The sequence below is a fragment of the Vulpes vulpes genome, chromosome 10, assembly GCF_048418805.1.
Source record: "Vulpes vulpes isolate BD-2025 chromosome 10, VulVul3, whole genome shotgun sequence".
In the NCBI taxonomy this organism is placed as follows: domain Eukaryota; kingdom Metazoa; phylum Chordata; class Mammalia; order Carnivora; family Canidae; genus Vulpes; species Vulpes vulpes.
This window is the reverse complement of record NC_132789.1, coordinates 101,239,055-101,259,046: the sequence shown is the minus strand read 5'-3', so window position 1 is coordinate 101,259,046 and position 19,992 is coordinate 101,239,055. Positions and strand designations below refer to the sequence as shown.

Genomic DNA, 19,992 nt, shown 5'->3' with positions numbered 1-19,992 from the left:
TCTAGTAACTGCCTGGACTTCTTTGCAAATCGTGTAAGTTTGGGTGGGAGAATGGGGTAAAGACTGGTGGTGATGCTATTCATATGCATATACCTTAGCTGCATAGACGAGTGTCTTTCAGGGCTCCCGGGCGGCTGGACCACAGCCTGTGAGCGTGGGGGGTTATTACCTGCCATAGTCGCGCCTCCAGCTCTGGGTCAGTCCTCAGAACAAGGTCGGAAGGCGTCGTGTCTTGGATCACAACAGGGATTTAGCATCACGGTCACCTACGAGAACATCTGAGGGATTTGAGAACTGACAGCAATGTCAGTTTTATGGTTGAGAACTTTGCTTTTGACTCCTCTTCCCTGCTGTTCTCATGCAGAATCCTGACAGCTCTGGTCCTCCGAGTTCATGGTCTCCCCGTAGTTGCCTCCTTCTGTAGTTGCCACCCGGGGTAGATGCTCATTATGAGTCTTCCTTGAATGACTGCAGGGGTCTTCTTTTCAGACTCCAGAGCCTGGGGGTTCACTACCCTCCAGCGTAGCTAACAGTTGCTCTGATTGATTAAATTATTCCATGTTCAGTATTCTTTCTTCTCATTTTGGCTGTTGCTGTATGCCAACAGGTTTGGGGCTTTGCCATGACTTTTCCCATTTTACTCCCTACCACTCCCCTCTACCCATATTCAGCATGACGGTTCTCCTTACATGACCTGTTCTTCTACCTCTATGTTTGCACATGATCTGGCCCATCTGCCTTAAGTGCACTCTTTTCTGATTGTCCCCAAAGCTTACACTCATAATTTTGCTCTCTCCTCTGAATCTTACTGTAATTCCCTAAATTTAGTAATCTTTTTTTCCCTGTGTTCTTGTTACGCTTTCAGTGTTTAGTAGATCAATTATTATGATGCATTACTGTTATTTTTCACTTGTCTTTCTTTTTCCTACATTATCAATATTTTCCTCTTTTTATCCGCAATGCTCAGCATATTGCTTGGAAGGTAAGATATTTTTAAATGATTCCGAGCAATCAAACTCCGATATTTTTTTCAAAGTAGACACAGCTTTTAGAACTTCTCTGAGTCAGATTTCTCAAGCTCTAGAGCAAGCTGTACTTTGCTGCTGACCTTTCTTATCTTCCCTCTGCTTATTGTGATGTTTTCTTGGAAGTAGTGGGAGGTGAAGAGCCCAGACAGGGACAGCATCGGTAGTATAAGCCTTTTCAGGAGCTGATCTCTAGGCGACCTTTCTTCAGGCCACTGGGAGCCATCATTTCCAAATGGATTAGTGACCAACAGTTCAAATATAAAAATATAAAGGATGTTTTAATATCTTGTTCAGTACCACCATTATATGGAGGGTAAGAGGGGATCTTATCTTGAGCCTTGTGTTTTGGAGGGTTCCCCTCTGGCCCTCCCTCTTCTATCTGTAACTATTCCTATAATATTAGGAGTCAGTGGATCTTGGGAGGCATAGCCACCCAGAGCTCATTCTCACCCTTTTAAATTCCATATTATTATGGAGCTATATGTGTCAAGGTAGAAGGAGAGAATATATTTTATTTGACAGTTTGTTACTTTGATTTAAAACCAGTAGTTAAACAACAATATGTGGGCCTCCATTAGTACTTTGCCCCATGGTCTGCAAACATTAGGGCCAGGCCTTTCCATAGTCACATCATTCTCCCTTGAGTTAAGGGTGATGTTATTTGGAGGGGGAAACTCTTAGTGATGGGATACCACTGAGCTCTTCTTATCATTTTGAAGTTGTCTTATATTCACAGCTAGGACACAATGTGAAAAAAAAAATTAAAGAAAAGTAAGTGAGCTGGGTATAAAAGGCTGTTACATTGACAGGTAATGGACAATATGGTCTGATGACACAGCCAGGGTTTATGCAACAGTGTCTGAGGGAAGATTCCTTAGTAGTACGCCCTGAGATGGAGATATCTGTGTAAGTGATTTATTGAAAGGTTCCACTTATGAAGGACCTGTAGGAGAGTGAAGGAAGAAAAAAAAAGAGAGGGAGAGAGAAAGCAAAGAAAACATGCATGGATGTGAGTTTTTCTGGAACATTGGCTGGTCCTGGTCCAATAGGGAGATCTGGGAGCATCACAAAATGTCCCAGCCTGGGCCCAGGGGGCTGATTTCTATACCTCATATTAGTCAATTACTGGCTGTAGACTCTTCCTCTCTCCCAAGAGAGGTTGTAACCTCGCAGGCATTTCTAGGAAGCTCTTGTCAGTTAAGGACACTTCTCCAGGGAATGGTGGTGCTGAAAGCCCTTGCTTAACAACCAAACTCAGAGCTGTCACAGCCTTTACCACAAGGGGAGAGGTACAGTGGCCTGAAATTGGCAATGTGGAGCAAGGGAGACACCTACCTTACCTCCAAGCCTGATGTCACGAAGGCTGAGACAGAGAAAACGATCACCACTGTAGCAACAGAGGTCGTCTGAGGAGAACTAGATTTGGTTAGAAGGCTACTTGCAGCAGAGACGAAAGGGAACATTCAAGGAAAATATGGGTACAAGGCGAAACGTCTACCGAAGGACCACCAGTCCCAGAGGCTAATAGGGGAGTGCATTAGAGGAAGTGCAGTAGAAGTCTGAATCAAAGCAGTACAGATGTATGTGGGAGCGAATGTCTGGGTGATGAGGGGGTCTGGGAAGCCCTGGGCTCACGATGGTAGCTGAATCTGACTATTTATTACTTAAAACTTATCTTTATGAACAGAGATGAGAGAAGCCAGAAAAATCCCAGAAAAATGGATCAAGAGCTAATACGTGAAGCTGAACATAATAATCTACTCAAGATTCTAAAGAAGAACCTGGAAATCCCTGAGGAGTGCACATATGCTAATCAAAAAGCGATAGATGCTGAGGTCAGCTCTCGGAATGAAATACTCCGGGAAATGATGTCACTCATCAGCCATTATCTCTCAGTTGTAGACAGTGTTGAATGTAATAACTGAATGCGATCTCCAGCAGAACAGAGATCTCTGTGTGTGACCTCCTAGCTACATGTAACTCGAGGGCTCTACAGAGCAGAGCGTATCTAGAAAGGACAGGATCTGGCTTTATAGATTATTTCTTGCTTGTTAACCATTAATCCCGGAGCGGGTCTGTCCTTTTATTATTTATTCTTTCATAGAAAGGCTTTTTCACATCCTGAATTCTACACTTCCATCCCACATGCCTCATTCGAATATTTGGGTACATGTGGTTCAATACTCTTTAAATAATGAATTTGTCAAAATCAGAAGCTGTCTACATCATAGTTAGTACATTCCACCAAAGAGACATTGAAATATCTAAAAAGTGGTATGCCATTTTTTTCCTCAAAATTTTTTAAATGAAAATAATCCAGGCTTAAGGTCGATGAAGTTGAAAATACAAATTAGTAATAATAAAAGCAATAGCATCAATCAGAAGGAATCACTGCCCTTTGGATGAACCTTTCATACATTTTTAATTGGGGACTATGTACACACACAGTTCTACTGTATACTTTTTTTTTTTTTTTTTTTGGTAAACTACACAGTCTCTTCCTTTTTAATAAGCATAAATTTACATCATCATATGAGTATCTCCTCAATATTCCATTGCATGGATGACTAAACAACTGAAGTATCTCTTGCTTTTGGATACTTAGGGTTTCCTTTCTTTCTTTCTTTCTTTCTTTCTTTCTTTCTTTCTTTCTTTCTTTCTTCCTTCCTTCCTTCCTTCCTTCCTTCCTTCCTTCCTTCCTTCCTTCTTTCTTTCTCTCTTTTGTCCTCTTTCTTTTTTCTTTCTGTCTTCTTTCTTTCTTTCTTCTTTCTTTTTCTTTATTTTTCTTTCTTTCTTTTCCTTCCTTCCTTCCTTCCTTCCTTCCTTCCTTCCTTCTTTCTTTTGTCCTCTTTTTTTATTTCTGTCTTCTTTCTTTCTTTCTTTCTTTCTTTCTTTCTTTCTTTCTTCTTTCTTTCTTTCTTTCTTTCCTTCCTTCCTTCTTTCTTTCTTTCTTTCTTTCTTTCTTTCTTTCTTTCATCTTCTTTCTTTCTTTCTTTCTTCCTTCTTTCTCTTTCTTTCTTTCCTTCTTTCTTTCTTTCCTTTTTTCTTTCTTTATTTCTGTCTTCTTTCTTTTTTTTTCTTTCTTTCTTTTCCTTCCTTCCTTCCTTCCTTCCTTCCTTCTTTCTTTCTTTTGTCCTCTTTCTTTTTTCTTTCTGTCTTCTTTCTTTCCTTCTTTCTCTTTCTTTCTTCTTTCTTTCTTTCTTTCTTTCTTTTTCTTCTTTCTTCTTTCTTTCCTTCTTTCTCTTTCTTCTTTCTTTCTTTCTTTTTCTTTCTTGCTTTCCTTCCTTCTTTCTTTCTTTCTTCTTTCTCTTTCTTCCTTCCTTCCTTCCTTCCTTCCTTCCTTCCTTCCTTCCTTCTTTCTTTCTTTCTTTCTTTCTTTCTTTCTTTCTTTCCTTCTTTCTCTTTCTTTCTTTCTCTTTCTTTCTTTCTTTCTTTCTTTCTTTCTTTCTTTCTTTCTCTTTCTTTCTTTCTTTCTTTCTTTCTTTCTTTCTTTCTTTCTTCTTTCTTTCTTCTCCTTTCTTTTCTTCTCTCTCTCATACGCAGTATTTATCTTTGTACATATAACTCTCCACACAAGTGGATTTCCTCCTTAGGGAATCGCCATGTTTAAGGCCTTTTATGACTGATTTACAGTGAGAGGTAAGTGCTCTCCAACCATACAGGGTACGAAGCCAGCTCTGCCTTCCTGGAGAAGTCTTTTTCTGCCCAGGGAGAACTTTGAGGCTCCACAGAGAGCTGACATCACTCAGGCTAGGACAGGTCATATACTCATGCCTCCGCTAGGTGTTTTCTTTACTGTTTTGTCACTATTTTTCATCTCTAAAGTGGGGTGAAACAGAGACAGCATGTTCAAGGATTTGGGAATATTTCCTGTAGTTACTGTTGCTGCCATAAAATGTTCTTGGTTCTCACGTAGAGTTAATCTCAAGCAGTTGCTTCATTTAGTCAAACTATTACATAAGGGCCGCCCGGGTGGCTCAGCGGTTGAGCCTCTGCCTTCAGCTCAGGGTGTGACCCCAAGGTCCTGGGATCGAGTCCGGCATCGGGCTCCCTGCATGGAGCCTGCTTCTCCCTCTGCCTGGGTCTCTGCCTCTCTCTGGGTCTCTCATGAATAAGAAATAAAATCTTTAAAAACAGAACAAAACTATTACATAGTATGACTGCTACTTTCATTTAAATATTTTATTCTGATTTAAATTCAACTTAGATAAGTGATCAAAGTCCCTAATATTCTTGCTTCTTTCAGACTTTGCGGATGGTATTTGATCGAGTAAAATTCACAAGAAAAGGTGCAGAGCTGAAGGCTTTGGCAAGAAGGGGTATTGGATATCATCACGGCTCTTTAAGCTTCAAAGACAAACAGTTAGTTGAGATTCTTTTTAGGAAAGGATTTATTAGGGTAGGTAAATTTTTTCATCCTAAAAGTTGAAGTGTGTCTATATGAAAGTGAATGTCCATGAAAGGGGAAAATAGCAATTCTTTCTTATCTAATTATATCATATATATATATATATATATATATATATATATATATATATATATATATTTACAACTCAGGATATCACTGCATAGTCTTCCACCTTATTTAATTGAGGGAGGGGGTTTGAAATTCATTATTACCTCTTTCTCATGAATTAAAATATTCCCTAAGCAGATACTTTTCCAGATATTTCTGGAATGAAGTATGCCTATTATGATCTTGCAACAGCAACCCCTTGCTTTTTCATTCATAATTTCTAGGGAATTTTGCCAGTTGTTCATGTGATCTTCGTTACAGACATCCTTTCATGAGCTTAGAGGACACTTATAATAGGGTTTTGGTCAAATCTTTTCTCTGTAATAGCTGAAGTCAGAGCAAGAATGTGTCACTTCCTCGGAGCTCATGCCTGTCTTGGCAGTTTTTATTTGAGTCGCCCCTACGTGCTGTCTCTCCTGTCACTGATGGCAGATAAGACGAAGATTACCTTACATGGCTGGAAAGCCAGCCCTTATTACATTTTATGTAGTATGTTACATGAGGGTGTGTGCAGATAGTCTGGATAAATCCACAAGGACAATTAATATAATATCTCAGTTCAGACCTTGAGTAATATTTAAAAATAGCCCCTGAATTTTTAAAAGTATCCATATCAAATTCTTTTGTCTGATATATATTTGTGTACGTGAGAAAGTGAGAAAGAGGGATGCCTAGGCTGCTCAGTGGTTGAGTGTCTGCCTTTGGCTCAGGGCGTGACCCCGGGATCCCAGGATCGAGTCCCACATGGGGCTTCCTGCATGGAGTCTGCTTCTCCCTCTGCCTGGGTCTCTGCTTCTCTCTGTGTCTCTCATGAATAAATAAATAAAATCTTAAAAAAAAAAAAAAAGAAAGAAAGTGAGAAAGAGAGAAAGAGAGAGCCAAAGGAGGGGGAGGGAGGGAGGAGAGAGGGAGAGGATAATACTGTAGGTAAGTATTTCTTAATTTTGAATAATGTGTTGAAGAAAATCAAAAGGTAATATTTTAATCTGGATAAAAACTAAGATGTATCATTAACAACTTTGCTTGGCTTTTCTCCTAACTAATAAGTTATTTATTTATTTTAAAAGTCATTAACTAGAGGGGCGCCTGGGTGGTTCAGTCAGTTAAGCCTCTGCCTTCTGCTCAGGTCGTGACCCCAGGGTCCTAGATGCAGCCCCCTCGTCGGGCTCCCTGCTAAGCGGAGAGTCTGCTTGTCCCTCTCCTCTGCCCCTCCCTCCACTCCTACCCTCTCTCTCTTTCAAATAAATCCTTAAGGAAAAAGACAGTAACTAGAGACAAGATTTTCTACACACTTGTACATTGAGGAAGAGAGGTACACCTATTTTGATTGACATGTCTTGTGTCTAAAATAGTATACGAAAAAAATAAAAAATAAAAATAAATAAAATAAAATAAAAATAAATAAAACAGTATACGTTAAATAGTAGAGGCCTAAATACTACCAGTTTACTAAATGAGTAATTAGATCACCCCGGAAAAGGCAATATGGAAATAGTGATAGCTTTGTCATAGAGAACACATTTCTAAAGAGGTATTTCTTCTAGTTACAATATAAATTTAACGTTTTTACTTTTCCCATTTTTGTTTTCATTAACGAGCTTTAGAAAGAGCTAATAGAGTATGCGTTTCATTTTCACAGATGTGTAGGTCTGAGTTACAGAATAACTCCAGAAAATTATTCCACATTGACATGAAGCCATGGCATATAAACAATCAATGAAAAGAGAAAGAGGGGGCCGTTGGAAATACTCAGCATTAAAAAAAAAAAATGAAATACTCAGCATTATATGAGAAAATGAGCAAAAGTTGGATCATTTAAGAATCATTAAAGTTTGCCCTGGTGCCTTTTTGGTCAGTTTGTCAAGGCACTTCTGGGGGAAAAATGAAACTGTTTTGCTCTTATTATTACAAGATCCGTAATTTCCATAGAAATAACCTTCACAAGTAAGTGGTCGTGGGCAAAGCAGGCAATAGCCCAGGAGCGGGTTGCTAAGTGTTGCTGCCCCGCCAGGAAGAAATCCCCTTTTCAGTCCCTCATTAAGAAACAGTCACTGAGGACCTGTCCCCGGCCAGGGACTCTCGTCCCCGGGGATGCAGTGGCCAAGAGGGCTCGGGGCCCAGTGGAGGACAGCAGACCCACGACTGCCACCTGAGCATCACAGTCCCACGAGGACACGTGTGCAGGGCGGGGGGTCGTGGCCGGCCGGTGGCCGGTGCTTGCTGTGGCTCTGCTGGTCCCAGGTTTTCTGTTCGACCTTTGAGCCGAGAACTGAATCAGCCAGATGAGCTTGGCAGGAGAACAGTGTCCTGGGCCGTGGCCCCCGGGAGTGTGTGGGGTGGGGGGGGGTCTCCTTCGGGGGCTCCGGGAAGCCCAGGGTTAGCCTTCTCCTGAAATGCTATTTCGTGAAGGATCCCTTTCTTCTCTTCCTAGGTGGTGACAGCTACCGGGACACTGGCTTTAGGAATCAATATGCCCTGTAAATCCGTGGTTTTTGCCCAGAACTCCATGTACCTGGATGCCCTCAATTACAGACAGGTATTGCCACACGCAGACGCTCCCGTCGCCGTGTGCATGTGCGGCCCTCAGGCGCTGGCACCCAGGGCCTGCTCTTGGGCCGGCGCACCTTGACCTCCACTCGGGCCTGCCCATCGCTTCTGAGTGTGGGACGCAGAGTGGCACACGAGCGCAAGGGCGCGGGACCACGTCTGGCAGCCAGCATTCAGGCTGTCATCCAAATGCCCATCAGCCAGCATTCAGGCTGTCATCCAAATGCCCTCCTCTCCTTCTCTCCAAACACCTCCTCCTTATTCCCCCGCAGGCCCCATTTCCATCCCACAGAACACCCCTCTTATTTCCCGCCTCTTCCCCAACCTCTGTCCTGTGCTCTCTCCTCCCGGGCTGTGTTCTGCACCAGCTCCCTCTCCCATGGCACCTTTGCAATCGCGTCGGGCTCCGGAGCCAGGGCGTTATGACATTGCCGATGAGGAGCTTTGGGGTCAAGGTGTCATGGTGTGAGTCCTGGATCTTCCCCCTCCTGGTGTTTGACTACGGACAAGTTTCTCCGTGCCCCGCGTTCCTATCCCCACATCGTGACATGGAGATAATGGTCATATTTACCTCACGTGGTGTGTGTTGCGAGGCCCGTATCAGAACAGTTCAAAGGATTTAGCGCATTCTGAGCACCTAAGAGATGAGAACTAATGCAGCTCCTACAAAGAGTTTGTTTTCTCTGAGTAGCATCTCTGAATTTTATCTTACTCGTGTATTTCTTCAATCTGTGCACAATTTGGATGGTGACTGGTGATGCGGCACAGCACACCGGTGTGTAGGGAAGGAACAAGGGAGAGGAAGTGGGGAAGGACAGGATTGGGGTAAACAGTTCAGCTCTAAGTGAATCTGAAATAAGGGCCAGTCTTCTCTTCCCGTTGTGCTCTTTCCAATTTATACCATGATATGAATATTTAGCACCATTTTTGACACGAAGCGAGGGCGTAATAATGGTAACCGCCTCGTTCTCAGCTCTGTCTTAGTTGGATTCTAGCTTCAGGTTACTTAACGGTTGGACGTACGCGCAGCTGACTTGCTCCAGCCCCACGCGAAAGGCTCATTTCTCACCCTGCGATGGACAAAATGTGTAGGGGAGTTTGACCTTGTGATTCTCTCGGTTCCAGATGTCTGGACGAGCCGGGAGACGAGGTCAAGACCTGATGGGAGATGTATATTTCTTTGGTATTCCATTGCCCAAAATAGAAAAACTCATTAAATCCAACGTTCCTGAACTGAGAGGACAGTTCCCTCTGGGCATCACCCTGGTCCTGCGACTCATGCTGCTGGCTTCCAAGGCGGACGACCCAGAGGATGCTAAAGCCAAGGTATCGCGCTTGATATTCTCGGAGGTGGAGTCTTCATTGCCAGCCCGGCCGTGGTCAGCTTGGCTTTCCCTTAGCGGTCTGTAGCGGTGACTTTTCAGTTTCATCGGCTTTTTGCGCTTTGCAATGTCCTGCATTGTGGAGGGTTGGGGCTAGAGTGAGAGGATAATCATTAGTTTTGTCTCCTCTGACAATCACAGGATTTGTGCTGAATGGGCATTTGGAATTAAGGATTACTTTTTTTTTTCATGTGGGATCGGTGTTGTCCTAGAGTAGTTAAGGGCTGGCTATAGATTTGATTGGATTTGATTTTTTAAAAATGTTATTTATTTACTCAGAGAGAGAGATGGAACATGAGGGGAGGGAGGTGCAGCGGGAGGGGGAGAGAGAGCCTCAAGCAGACGCCCTGCTGAGCTCAGAGCCTGACTCCGGGCTCCATCTCATGACCCTGAGATCACGACCTGAGCGGAAATCAAGAGTCAGATGCTCACCCCGCGGAGCCACCCCCTTGCCCCTGGCGGTAGATCTTAAAAGATCTGTGTTAGATTCCATTTTCAAAAGGAGCAAGATGATTAGTTGTGATCATTTCATAACAGATGGGTTTATTTTTTGCAAAAACACAAAGTAACCCAAATTCATCAAAGAATATTTAGATAATATAGAAGGTTGAAGGAAGATGAAACGCATACAGGATTCATCATCCAAAGACAGTCTTATTATCATTTTGGTATTTGGCCACACATGTACGTTTGGTTTTTAAACACTGATATATTTGATTAGACGTTGATATGATTTTGAACTTTTCCTGAAATTTTCGCTGAGATGAATATTTTGTGTCTAATCTCACCATGAGAGATTTAAAATTCATAACAAAACAATTTGATGTTTATTCTTATGAAGATGCATTATTTTTGTATATTGAATATTAATATTTAATATTGTATATTAATTCAGATACCGTTTGTTGATGCGAGGAATCTTTTAGGACTTTCGTAATGAGTTGGCTCTTCTGGGGGTGCTGGTCTAACAGTGCAGGCACCTATCATTTTAGACCAAAACTCTCCCATTTCTGCATTCTTAATTTTTACTCCTGTGTAGGAGAGAAGAATAGATCTTTTAGCAAGTTTTTAAAAAAAAATTTAAGGAAGTTTATTGGGGTGGTTTATTTTCTTTGCCTTGGCATATTCAAGAAAATCTATGTGTAATCTTCACACATAAAAAGCTCAACTACGGACATAAAGTTCTCAGAATTTTCTCTACTCATCACATCAAAGTAAGATGGCTTCGTTTCCTCTGGAGCGTACTGTTAAAGAGGAGTAGAAAAAAAAATAAAATAAAAAAAAATAAAGAGGAGTAGACACTTTTAGTCTCCCCTAAAGGAGCCACGTAATTCCTACTCTCTTGTCGTTAATTTGATTTTTTTCTGCCTACGTATTTATATGAATCTTTAAGAAAAATCCTTAAATTTCAAAATCTGTTTTGTGGGCCATTTTTAAAATGGATGTTTTAGTTATTGCATGCTAAGAACTTTGAATCTTCATGATCAGTTTTTAAAATTGTGGTAAAATAAAAATAACGTAAAATTACCATCTTAGCCGGTTTTAAGCGTACGATTCAGTAATGTTAAATTCATTTCCATTTCGCTACGGTCAAGTGGTTTTGGAACTAAGAAGAGATTTCTTAAGTTAGGTCTTTGATATTTGCTTCTGTTTTCATTTGTCCAATTTTTTATCAGGAAAAATTATAGTTTTTAAATCAAGAATTCTTTCTCTGTACTCTATTGCTATGTGTTTCTTCATTATGGGAGAACATGTGAAATTTATCTTTCACGTCGCTGCTGCCCTCTCCGGTTTCAGTTCTGCTCTGTAGTTATACACATGTGGATTTTAAGTCTGCTACCGGAATTTTAATTTTCCTGAAATGCTTCACTATTTCTTACATCACTCTTCCACATGTTAATAAAGTATTTTTTTTAAATGTCAATTCATAATTATCCATTTACCTTATGTTATTTTGCCTTGTCTTGCAGAGGTCGTATCTTATGGTGCCCATCAAGGATGCCAAATAATTTCTCAAAAAACAATTTTGTTCCATAAAGAGAACCATTTTTTTAAGAAAACCATTTTTTAAAAAGATTTTATTTATTTATTCCTGAGAGACACAGAGAAAGAGGCAGAGACCCAGGCAGAGGGAGAAGCAGGCTCCCCGCAGGGAGCCCGATGTGGGACTCGATCCGGGACTCCAGGATCACACCCTGAGCCCAAGGCAGACGCTCAGCCACTGAGCCCCCCGGGCGTCTCAAGAAAACAGTTTTTATAGGTCAGCCCCCTACCCCTTCTTATGATGATTCTGCAGAACCGGATTCCCGATGATCTTGCTGAACTCACGTCTCCCTGCGTCCCACATGAGCCCACCGCCTGCCCCAGGGATATTCAAGGCACGTTACAGCCTGAGGACCAGGGCTTTGCTGTTTCTTTTGCTTCCAACATCTTCTCTCAGTCGTGTGCGTAGCCTCACTCCTTTACCTCATTCAAGTTTTGGTTCTAACGTTACTCTCAGTAAAGCCTGACGTTGCCCTTTCTAAGTTGTAAATGTTTCTCCTGTGTGCTGCGCTGTATCCTGCTTCACTTATACACAGCGCTGCCCCTCCTTCCGCACATCAGTATCTATCACCTATCACCTGTTATCTATCTATCACCTATCACCTATCTATTTATCTGTCATCTATCACCTATCATCTATCTATCTATCATCTATCTATCGTCACCTATTATCTATCTATCATCTATCTATCTATCTATCTATCACCTATTATCTATCTACCATCTATCTATCACCTATCACCTATCTATTTATCTGTCATCTATCACCTATCATCTATCTATTTATCTGTCATCTATCATCTATCTATCTATCTATCTATCTATCTATCTATCTATCATCTATCACCTATCATCTATCTATTTATCTGTCATCTATCTATCATCTATCTATCTATCTATCTATCTATCTATCTATCTATCTATATCACTTATCATCTATCTGTCATCTATCATCTATCTATCATCTATCTATCACCTATCATCTATCTATCATCTATCTATCGTCACCTATTATCTATCTATCATCTATCTATCTATCTATCTATCTATCACCTATTATCTATCTACCATCTATCTATCACCTATCACCTATCTATTTATCTGTCATCTATCACCTATCATCTATCTATTTATCTGTCATCTATCTATCATCTATCTATCTATCTATCTATCTATATCACTTATCATCTATCTGTCATCTATCATCTATCTATCATCTATCTATCACCTATCATCTATCTATCATCTATCTATCGTCACCTATTATCTATCTATCATCTATCTATCTATCTATCTATCTATCTATCTATCTATCTATCACCTATTATCTATCTACCATCTATCTATCACCTATCACCTATCTATTTATCTGTCATCTATCACCTATCATCTATCTATTTATCTGTCATCTATCATCTATCTATCTATCTATCTATCTATCTATCTATCTATCATCTATCACCTATCATCTATCTATTTATCTGTCATCTATCTATCATCTATCTATCTATCTATCTATCTATCTATCTATATCACTTATCATCTATCTGTCATCTATCATCTATCTATCATCTATCTATCACCTATCATCTATCTATCATCTATCTATCGTCACCCATCGTCTATCTATCTATCTATCTATCTATCTATCTATCTATCTATCACCTATCATCTATCTATTTATGTCATCTATCTATCTATATCTATCTATCTATCTATCTATCTATCTATCTATCTATCTAATCTATCTATCTATCTTCTATCTATCATCTATCTATCACCTATCATCTATCTATCATCTACCTATCTTCTATCATCTATCTATCTATCATCTATCTATCATGTTTTTACTTATTTTCTCTATATTTCCCACTGGAATATAAACACTCTGTGGCCAAAGATCTTTGTCTTCATTCCTCGTATAGACATTTAATAAATATTTTTTAGCATGACTGAATAACTTTAGGAAAGTGATCAATTTTCTTATAAAAAGTTGATCTATTGTGGGTTTTTCTATTTTCTCACTTTTGGATATAGGTACATTAGTGGCAATCTGTTGGATTACCAAAGAATAGGATGTATGAATTCACTCTGGCTGCTCTCTGCCCTCCTAAGTGGGGCTCAAATACCCTATTAAATGTGAGGCTTGATGAATAGCTTTTGAACCACATGCTAGTGTGTAATAGATTTTAACACTTATGTAGCTTTTCTGGACTGGAAGTTTATTGATCTACTTTTGCCAGTCCTGCTGCCACATTGATCACGTAGATGTCAGTCATCGCTACAACGGTGGCCTGCATTGGCGTCAGGGTCCTTACTATCTTAGTAAGGCTTTAGTTATGTGTCTACAGCTCTAAGACTACAGTGAACTACCATGACTTGCTCACCCTCTTACTACTCTGCTGTTTTCTTGCTGTTGCCATCTATGACTAAATGTAGAGCAAGAGAGAGAGAGAGAGAGGTGGTAGGAAAGGGCATTTTTGGGGACCCTCATAAAGGATCATCCTAGAGTAAGGACGACGTATACTATACCCCCTGCCTTTCTCCCTTCTCTCTCTCATCCATATCCTCCCACCTTCATTTCAGAGTCCGCCGGCCTTACAATGAATACAGGTTCTTCCCAGGTTCTATAAACTCCCAGGCCTGATGGCAGACAGGCTCAAACGTGATGACGTTGGGAAATCTTCCTCTTATTGGTATTTCATAGACGTGTTAGTGCGCAGCTCCAAGGTACCTGAACTACGCCCCCAGTGCTGTTTCACAGCGGAAACCAAGCAGTGTTCTCAGTACTTTTGTTTTAATCAACACACTTCTGTTATTTTTGCCACAACACTGCAGGGCATGCGACGGCAGACCTTGTTTTCTTCCAGAATAAACTAAGGGCTGTAAGCTCTTAAACTGGGTTCACATTTATTACCAGGTTATTTGGCAACATGCTTCAGTTCTGATGGTTGTGTTTTATATGTTCTATTTGTTAAAGGAAGGATGTGCCATGTAAGGAGACGGTAAAGCACATAGTGTGAAATTTAACTGGATCGTACATGTTGCTCGTCGTATCTGTGGTATAGCACATACGGCTGATATCCTGCCTTTATATTCTTTTATGTGATAGTCAGGTGCAGCCACAAGAGGAGACAGAGATAAAGCTCGGGAAAATAAAGTGTTATATTTACAAGGCTTAGAGACAGGAGTCACGGCACACTACGGGGCACTGTGAAGGACACCAGGCTGGTCTGGAGGCAAAAGACGGGAGGAGCAGGAAGGTTCAGGTGCCTCCTTTATTATAGTTTCTATGGAAAAGGCGAGACAGGTCAGAGCAAGCAGTCTGGGATTGGCGACTGTGAATAACTCTCCTGGGTTTTGGGCTCTACAGGTGGCCTCTTGTTGCCTGGGACCTGGCTCCGGGGTGACGTTGGACAAGAAATATTGGCTAGGTGTGTGCGAGCTGGGGAGGAGTAGCTGGGGTATACACCTGGGACCGGTTGGTTTGTACATGGAAGGCGTGCTTTGGAGACGTTGTCACCTTCAGGAGTTAGCTAGGCCTGGGAGCGACAGTCTCTCTCCAGCCAGAAAGGATATTTGTTTTTCCGGAAAGGTTTTTTAAGATGTCTAAGCATCATAAGATACAGAAAGACATTTAAGATTAGAGCATGTCTATATTACTATTTGCAAATATATTTCATAAAACTAACAGGGTGCGGATACTCTTCTTTAAAGGTGCTGTCCGTGCTAAAGCATTCACTGCTGTCCTTCAAACAACCCAGAATCACGGAGCTATTGAAACTTTACTTCTTGTTTTCTTTCCAACTCCTTGTGAAACAGGTATGATTGCCCCTTGTCTTTTTGTGAAACAGGAATGGCACTATCTTCATTTTTTTAATCATACTGAATTAATTTGTGGTCTTTCAAGGTTATATCCAATGACTAATGTTTCTTTACTTGATATGATTGTCACATATGAGCCAGATAACAATGACCAATTCCTCTTGTATTGGTATTAAATACTATTTTAAACTGACACTGAATAAGTTAGTTATTAATTACTACACGTGGGTGAGTTGAGTCAAACTAATAAATTATTTTTGTTTTTTAGGGCTATTTAGATCAAGAAGGTAAACCAAGGGGGTTTGCTGGCCTTGTATCACATTTGCATTATCATGAGCCTTCTAATTTTGTTTTTGTCAGTTTTCTCATAAAAGGCCTTTTCCATAATCTCTGTCAGCCAACTAGGAAAGGTAAGCTTGCTGTTCTTGTGTATAATCTTAAAATAGCAACAGAAACTATAGTGGAGCTAGCACTTCAGGAAAATTTTTTCGCCAAAAATAACACAAGTTAATATTTAGATAGTTTGGAACTACTGAATTAGATAAAATAAAGTTTTATATACCTACTAATATAGGTTATATGAGAGACAACCATCTTTTGTGTCATCTATTTTAAAATGTTAGTTTTTTATGAACTTGGGTAATTTCTAGATTCTAGGACTCAGAGCATATTTTTAAAATATATGATTTTTTAATAAATATCTTTTATAACTAAATTTAATATGTGCAGAGCGTAGAAAAGAGATATAGGAAAGCATTATGTTAAATATAATATTCACCATTAGTATTTGTGAATTTTTTTTCCAATCGTATTTTCTTAGAGTATAAATATATAGTATAGTAGAGTAAATATATAAGTATATAGTATAAATATATATAAATTTATATATTTAAATAACTAATTAGAATCTAGAATCTTCTTTTCCTTGAAATATATTTTGCCAATATCATGTAATCTTTTGTGAATTGCATTTTGATGCCTGCCTAATATTCCAATGGCTAATATTTTTTTTTTAAATTAAAAGCCTTCAATTTTTTAAATTAAACCGTAGACCTTTAAACAGTGTCTCTAAAAGAAGTGTTCTCCTTTTTGTGCTTAAATTTGTTATATTTCCCAATTCCTGACAAATGCAGTGCCTTTCATAGCATTTCTTTATCTTCTATCATAATTGATAGCAACACTTTACTTTGTGCAAGAAGTCTAGTCACTATGCTCTGAGCATGCATCGTTCCATGAAACAAGGGCACTTAGGAAATTCTATCCCCCCAAAAGCTCTGTGGGCATGGGTAGCTGGGGTGGGAGGGTGTATACTATTATAATCATGGAGGTAGAAAATTTGATGACTTTATGAGGCATGTGACATGGCTATCACTATTTTGTAAATATGGAAACTCAGACACAGAGAAGCTGAATAAACTGCCATGGCCATACAGTTGTAATAAGTGTCAGAGCCAAGATTCACGTATAAATGGTCTGAGTCTAGAGCCCCAGTCATTAAAAGTAGCACTTTTTTAATCACTACGGTGTAATATTCATGCGTTGTGAACGGTAGAGAGTAAGTCAAAGGGGTGGTGCCTTAACGTGAGTGGCGAGAAGGTAAGGAAGGGAGATAGGACTTGGTCATTGGTGGGCTGAGTTTTGGAAAGCCTTAAATGCTAGGCTAAGGAGATTGGATTTTGCTCACTAGATACTGAGGTGTAATTGGAGATTTTTGAATGGGTGAGAGACATGATCATAAAATGCTTTAGGAAGACTGATCATAGCTTGAAGTTGAGGGTGAGAGGAGTGGATGGAATCCAGGTGAGGAGATGGGCCAATTTGCGGTTAGAATGACTATGGTATGAACTAGTGTGGGAGTAGAAAGCAGGAAGAAGAAGGCACCGTTGCACACTGTCAGTTCCTTGGTTGCTGTATTTGTTACAGATTTTCCGGTTCCATGAAATGAAATGCAGCCAAACATTCAATTTAAATGTCAAAAATGGGGATGACTGGGTGGCTGAGTCAGTTAAGCATCTGCCTTCAGCTCAGGTTATGATCCCGGCGACCCAAGGTCGAGCCCCACACCTGGTTCTCCTCAGCGGGGGGCCTGCTTCCCCCTGCTTCTCTGTCAAATAAATGACTATAATCTTTAAAGAAATGTTAAAGATGAGATTGATGCACCTTTTTTACCTTTATAACAAGGCTCTTTGATTTGTATAGGTTCAAAACATTTTTCTCAAGATGTTATGGAAAAGCTAGTGTTAATATTGGCCAATCTGTTTGGAAGAAGAATTCTTCCAGCAAAGTTTCAGGAAACTACTATCAAGTTTTATCAATCAAAGGTAAAATTCATGTTTCTGATGACATTAAATAATTACTGTGATTAAGTAGATCCAACCGTAAGTGATTCAGCAGCAGTAGAGTTTTATCAATATAGGGCTCATTTGTTTTATAAAATAATAATTTTTTGTATCAGTGATTACTGTCCTAGTTAACCTATAATTCATAAGCTTCTGCACATAAATCTATCAAAAGATGAAATGCCTTGAGGAATAATAAGATAAAGAATTTTGCTCATGTTTTCCATTTTATTGTATGATTGTATCAAATTATAGCATCCAGTTTCCATGAAATGAAATGCAGCCAAACATTCAACTTAAATGTTAAAAATGGGGATGTCCAGTGGCTGGACATCCAGTGACTAAAATAAAAATGTAGATAATTAGACAGTAAATGAACTAATAGTTCCCATCATTGAATCTGTAGTTCCCTTAGGGTCTTTTCACCTTGAGGTGGGGCACAGGTAAGAAATACATCTTATGAACTATAATGTCCTCACTGAAAAATATTAGAATAGTCGTTGAAGAAATCATCCCTTGACTCACATAGGATAAAGGCAAGAAAACTCTTTTCCAATTTTATTTGCAACATATTCTTTGATCAGGATTTGCTATTATTAAATCAGCATCAAATACTGTTCCTAATATACCCCAGGAGGATCTGAGAAAATGGGATAGGCTGGTTATACTAAATAACATTAGTAAAAGGTGACAAGGAACCGAGAGATGAGCAAGTCTATATTGTCTAGCTCCACAATGTCAAATTACAAATCTTAGCCCTCAAGGAATATTCTCTTGACCAGTGAACACAACTTTAGTCACTGATCTATCATCACATTTTTTTCATCACAAGTATACTCTTGAGGTATTATTCATTTTGTTTAAATGATTTATATTTAACTTAGAAAAGTTAGTACCTAAAATCTTACAAGGAAAAAGATATAAAAAATATACAATAAAGAAATGTTTTGCATGGAGATCTCCTGTCTCTCTCGCTGTCTGTCTCTTTCTCTGTCTTTTTTTTTTTAAAGGTTATTGGAAATTTGTGCACTTCCAAGTAGGACGTAGTGGGTGGTTATCATTCGTATTGAGACAGAGAGCTGTGGAAACAATAAGGATTTGGCTGGCTAAAATTATAAAATGGCAAGAACTTACGAATGGTGTGATGGGAATCTTTAATCATGGTTTTCTCCCAAAGGATTTGTTGATTCTGGACAGGGTTTGAAAATTGTACTTAGCATATATTCAGAGAGCCTCTCCTATGAGATTTAAAAAAAAAAAGCTATTAAAGCTTTTAGTGACCACATGGGGCTGGAGTGACAGAAATTGAGGAGATGGGGTTTCTATGAGTTTACTGAGAACGTTCACTGAGCATCAGATCTGAGTGAAATGTGAGGTTACTACACCAAACTGTTTCTAGTCTTGTGGCATTTATTAAGTAAAAACCCACTAGAAGGAAGGTTCTGCATTTATTCACAGGCTTGTATTCCTCTCAAGACATTTTTGAAGACTTTTAGAGCCAGAAGATGTAAAAGGTTAGGAAGCTCTGTAGGAAAGAGGTGGATCTTTGGGAATCTTTTAGGACTGAGTAAACGAGACCCACCAGCCTTATACTCAAAGTCCCAAGAGGGTCATGACCCAGGAACAGAGTTAAATCAGGTATCAACTTGGGATGCCCGAGTGGCTCAGCAGTTGAACATCTGCCTTTGGCCCAGGGCATGATCCTGGAGTCTCAGGATCAAGTCCTATATCGGGTTCTTCGTGGGGAGCCCACTTCTCCCTCTGCCTGTGACTCTGCCTCTCTCTCTGTGTCTCTCATGAGTAAATAAATAAAAGCTTTAAAAAAATTTAAAAATATATAAATCAGGTATCAACTGAAACTTAATAAAACTGGAAAACAATACCAGCAATACCAACAATACCACTTTAATCTCTACTTGGATTGGAGTGATCACATTTTAATCACATAACCAAACACAAAAATGGGAAAATTCACTCTGGTGGAAGATAACATCATTTAAATCCTATCAAGTCCTAAAAATTTATGGTGAAAAAAAAAAAAGCCCCAGAACTAAAAAGTAAATAAGCAAGCAAGACTGTATGACCAACTGGCAGGAAGAAGAGCAGGCAATAGTAGTAGATACACAGATGATTCAGATATTGGGATTAAGAGATAAAGAATATAAGTATGATTAATATGTTCAAGAAAATAGGAGAAGTGATAGACAAAATTTATGAAAAGATAGAGAATTTCACCAGATAATTAGAATTTTACCATATAATTAAATGGAAACTTCAGAATTGAAAAAAATATAATGTCCGTATTTTTTTCT

At 39.5% G+C, this 19,992-nt stretch overlaps 1 protein-coding gene across 1 annotated transcript in view; it reads left to right on the top strand.

Moving 5' to 3' along the window:
* The window catches only part of DDX60 (DExD/H-box helicase 60), a 95,511-nt gene that overhangs the window by 55,150 nt on the left and 20,369 nt on the right, over positions 1-19,992 (top strand). The window contains exons 27-33 of the mRNA XM_026008101.2: positions 2,716-2,863; positions 5,275-5,427; positions 7,976-8,080; positions 9,217-9,417; positions 15,234-15,338; positions 15,610-15,751; positions 17,541-17,662. Coding sequence (XP_025863886.2) covers positions 2,716-2,863; positions 5,275-5,427; positions 7,976-8,080; positions 9,217-9,417; positions 15,234-15,338; positions 15,610-15,751; positions 17,541-17,662 — 976 coding nt within the window. The remainder of the gene's footprint in view (positions 1-2,715; positions 2,864-5,274; positions 5,428-7,975; positions 8,081-9,216; positions 9,418-15,233; positions 15,339-15,609; positions 15,752-17,540; positions 17,663-19,992) is intronic.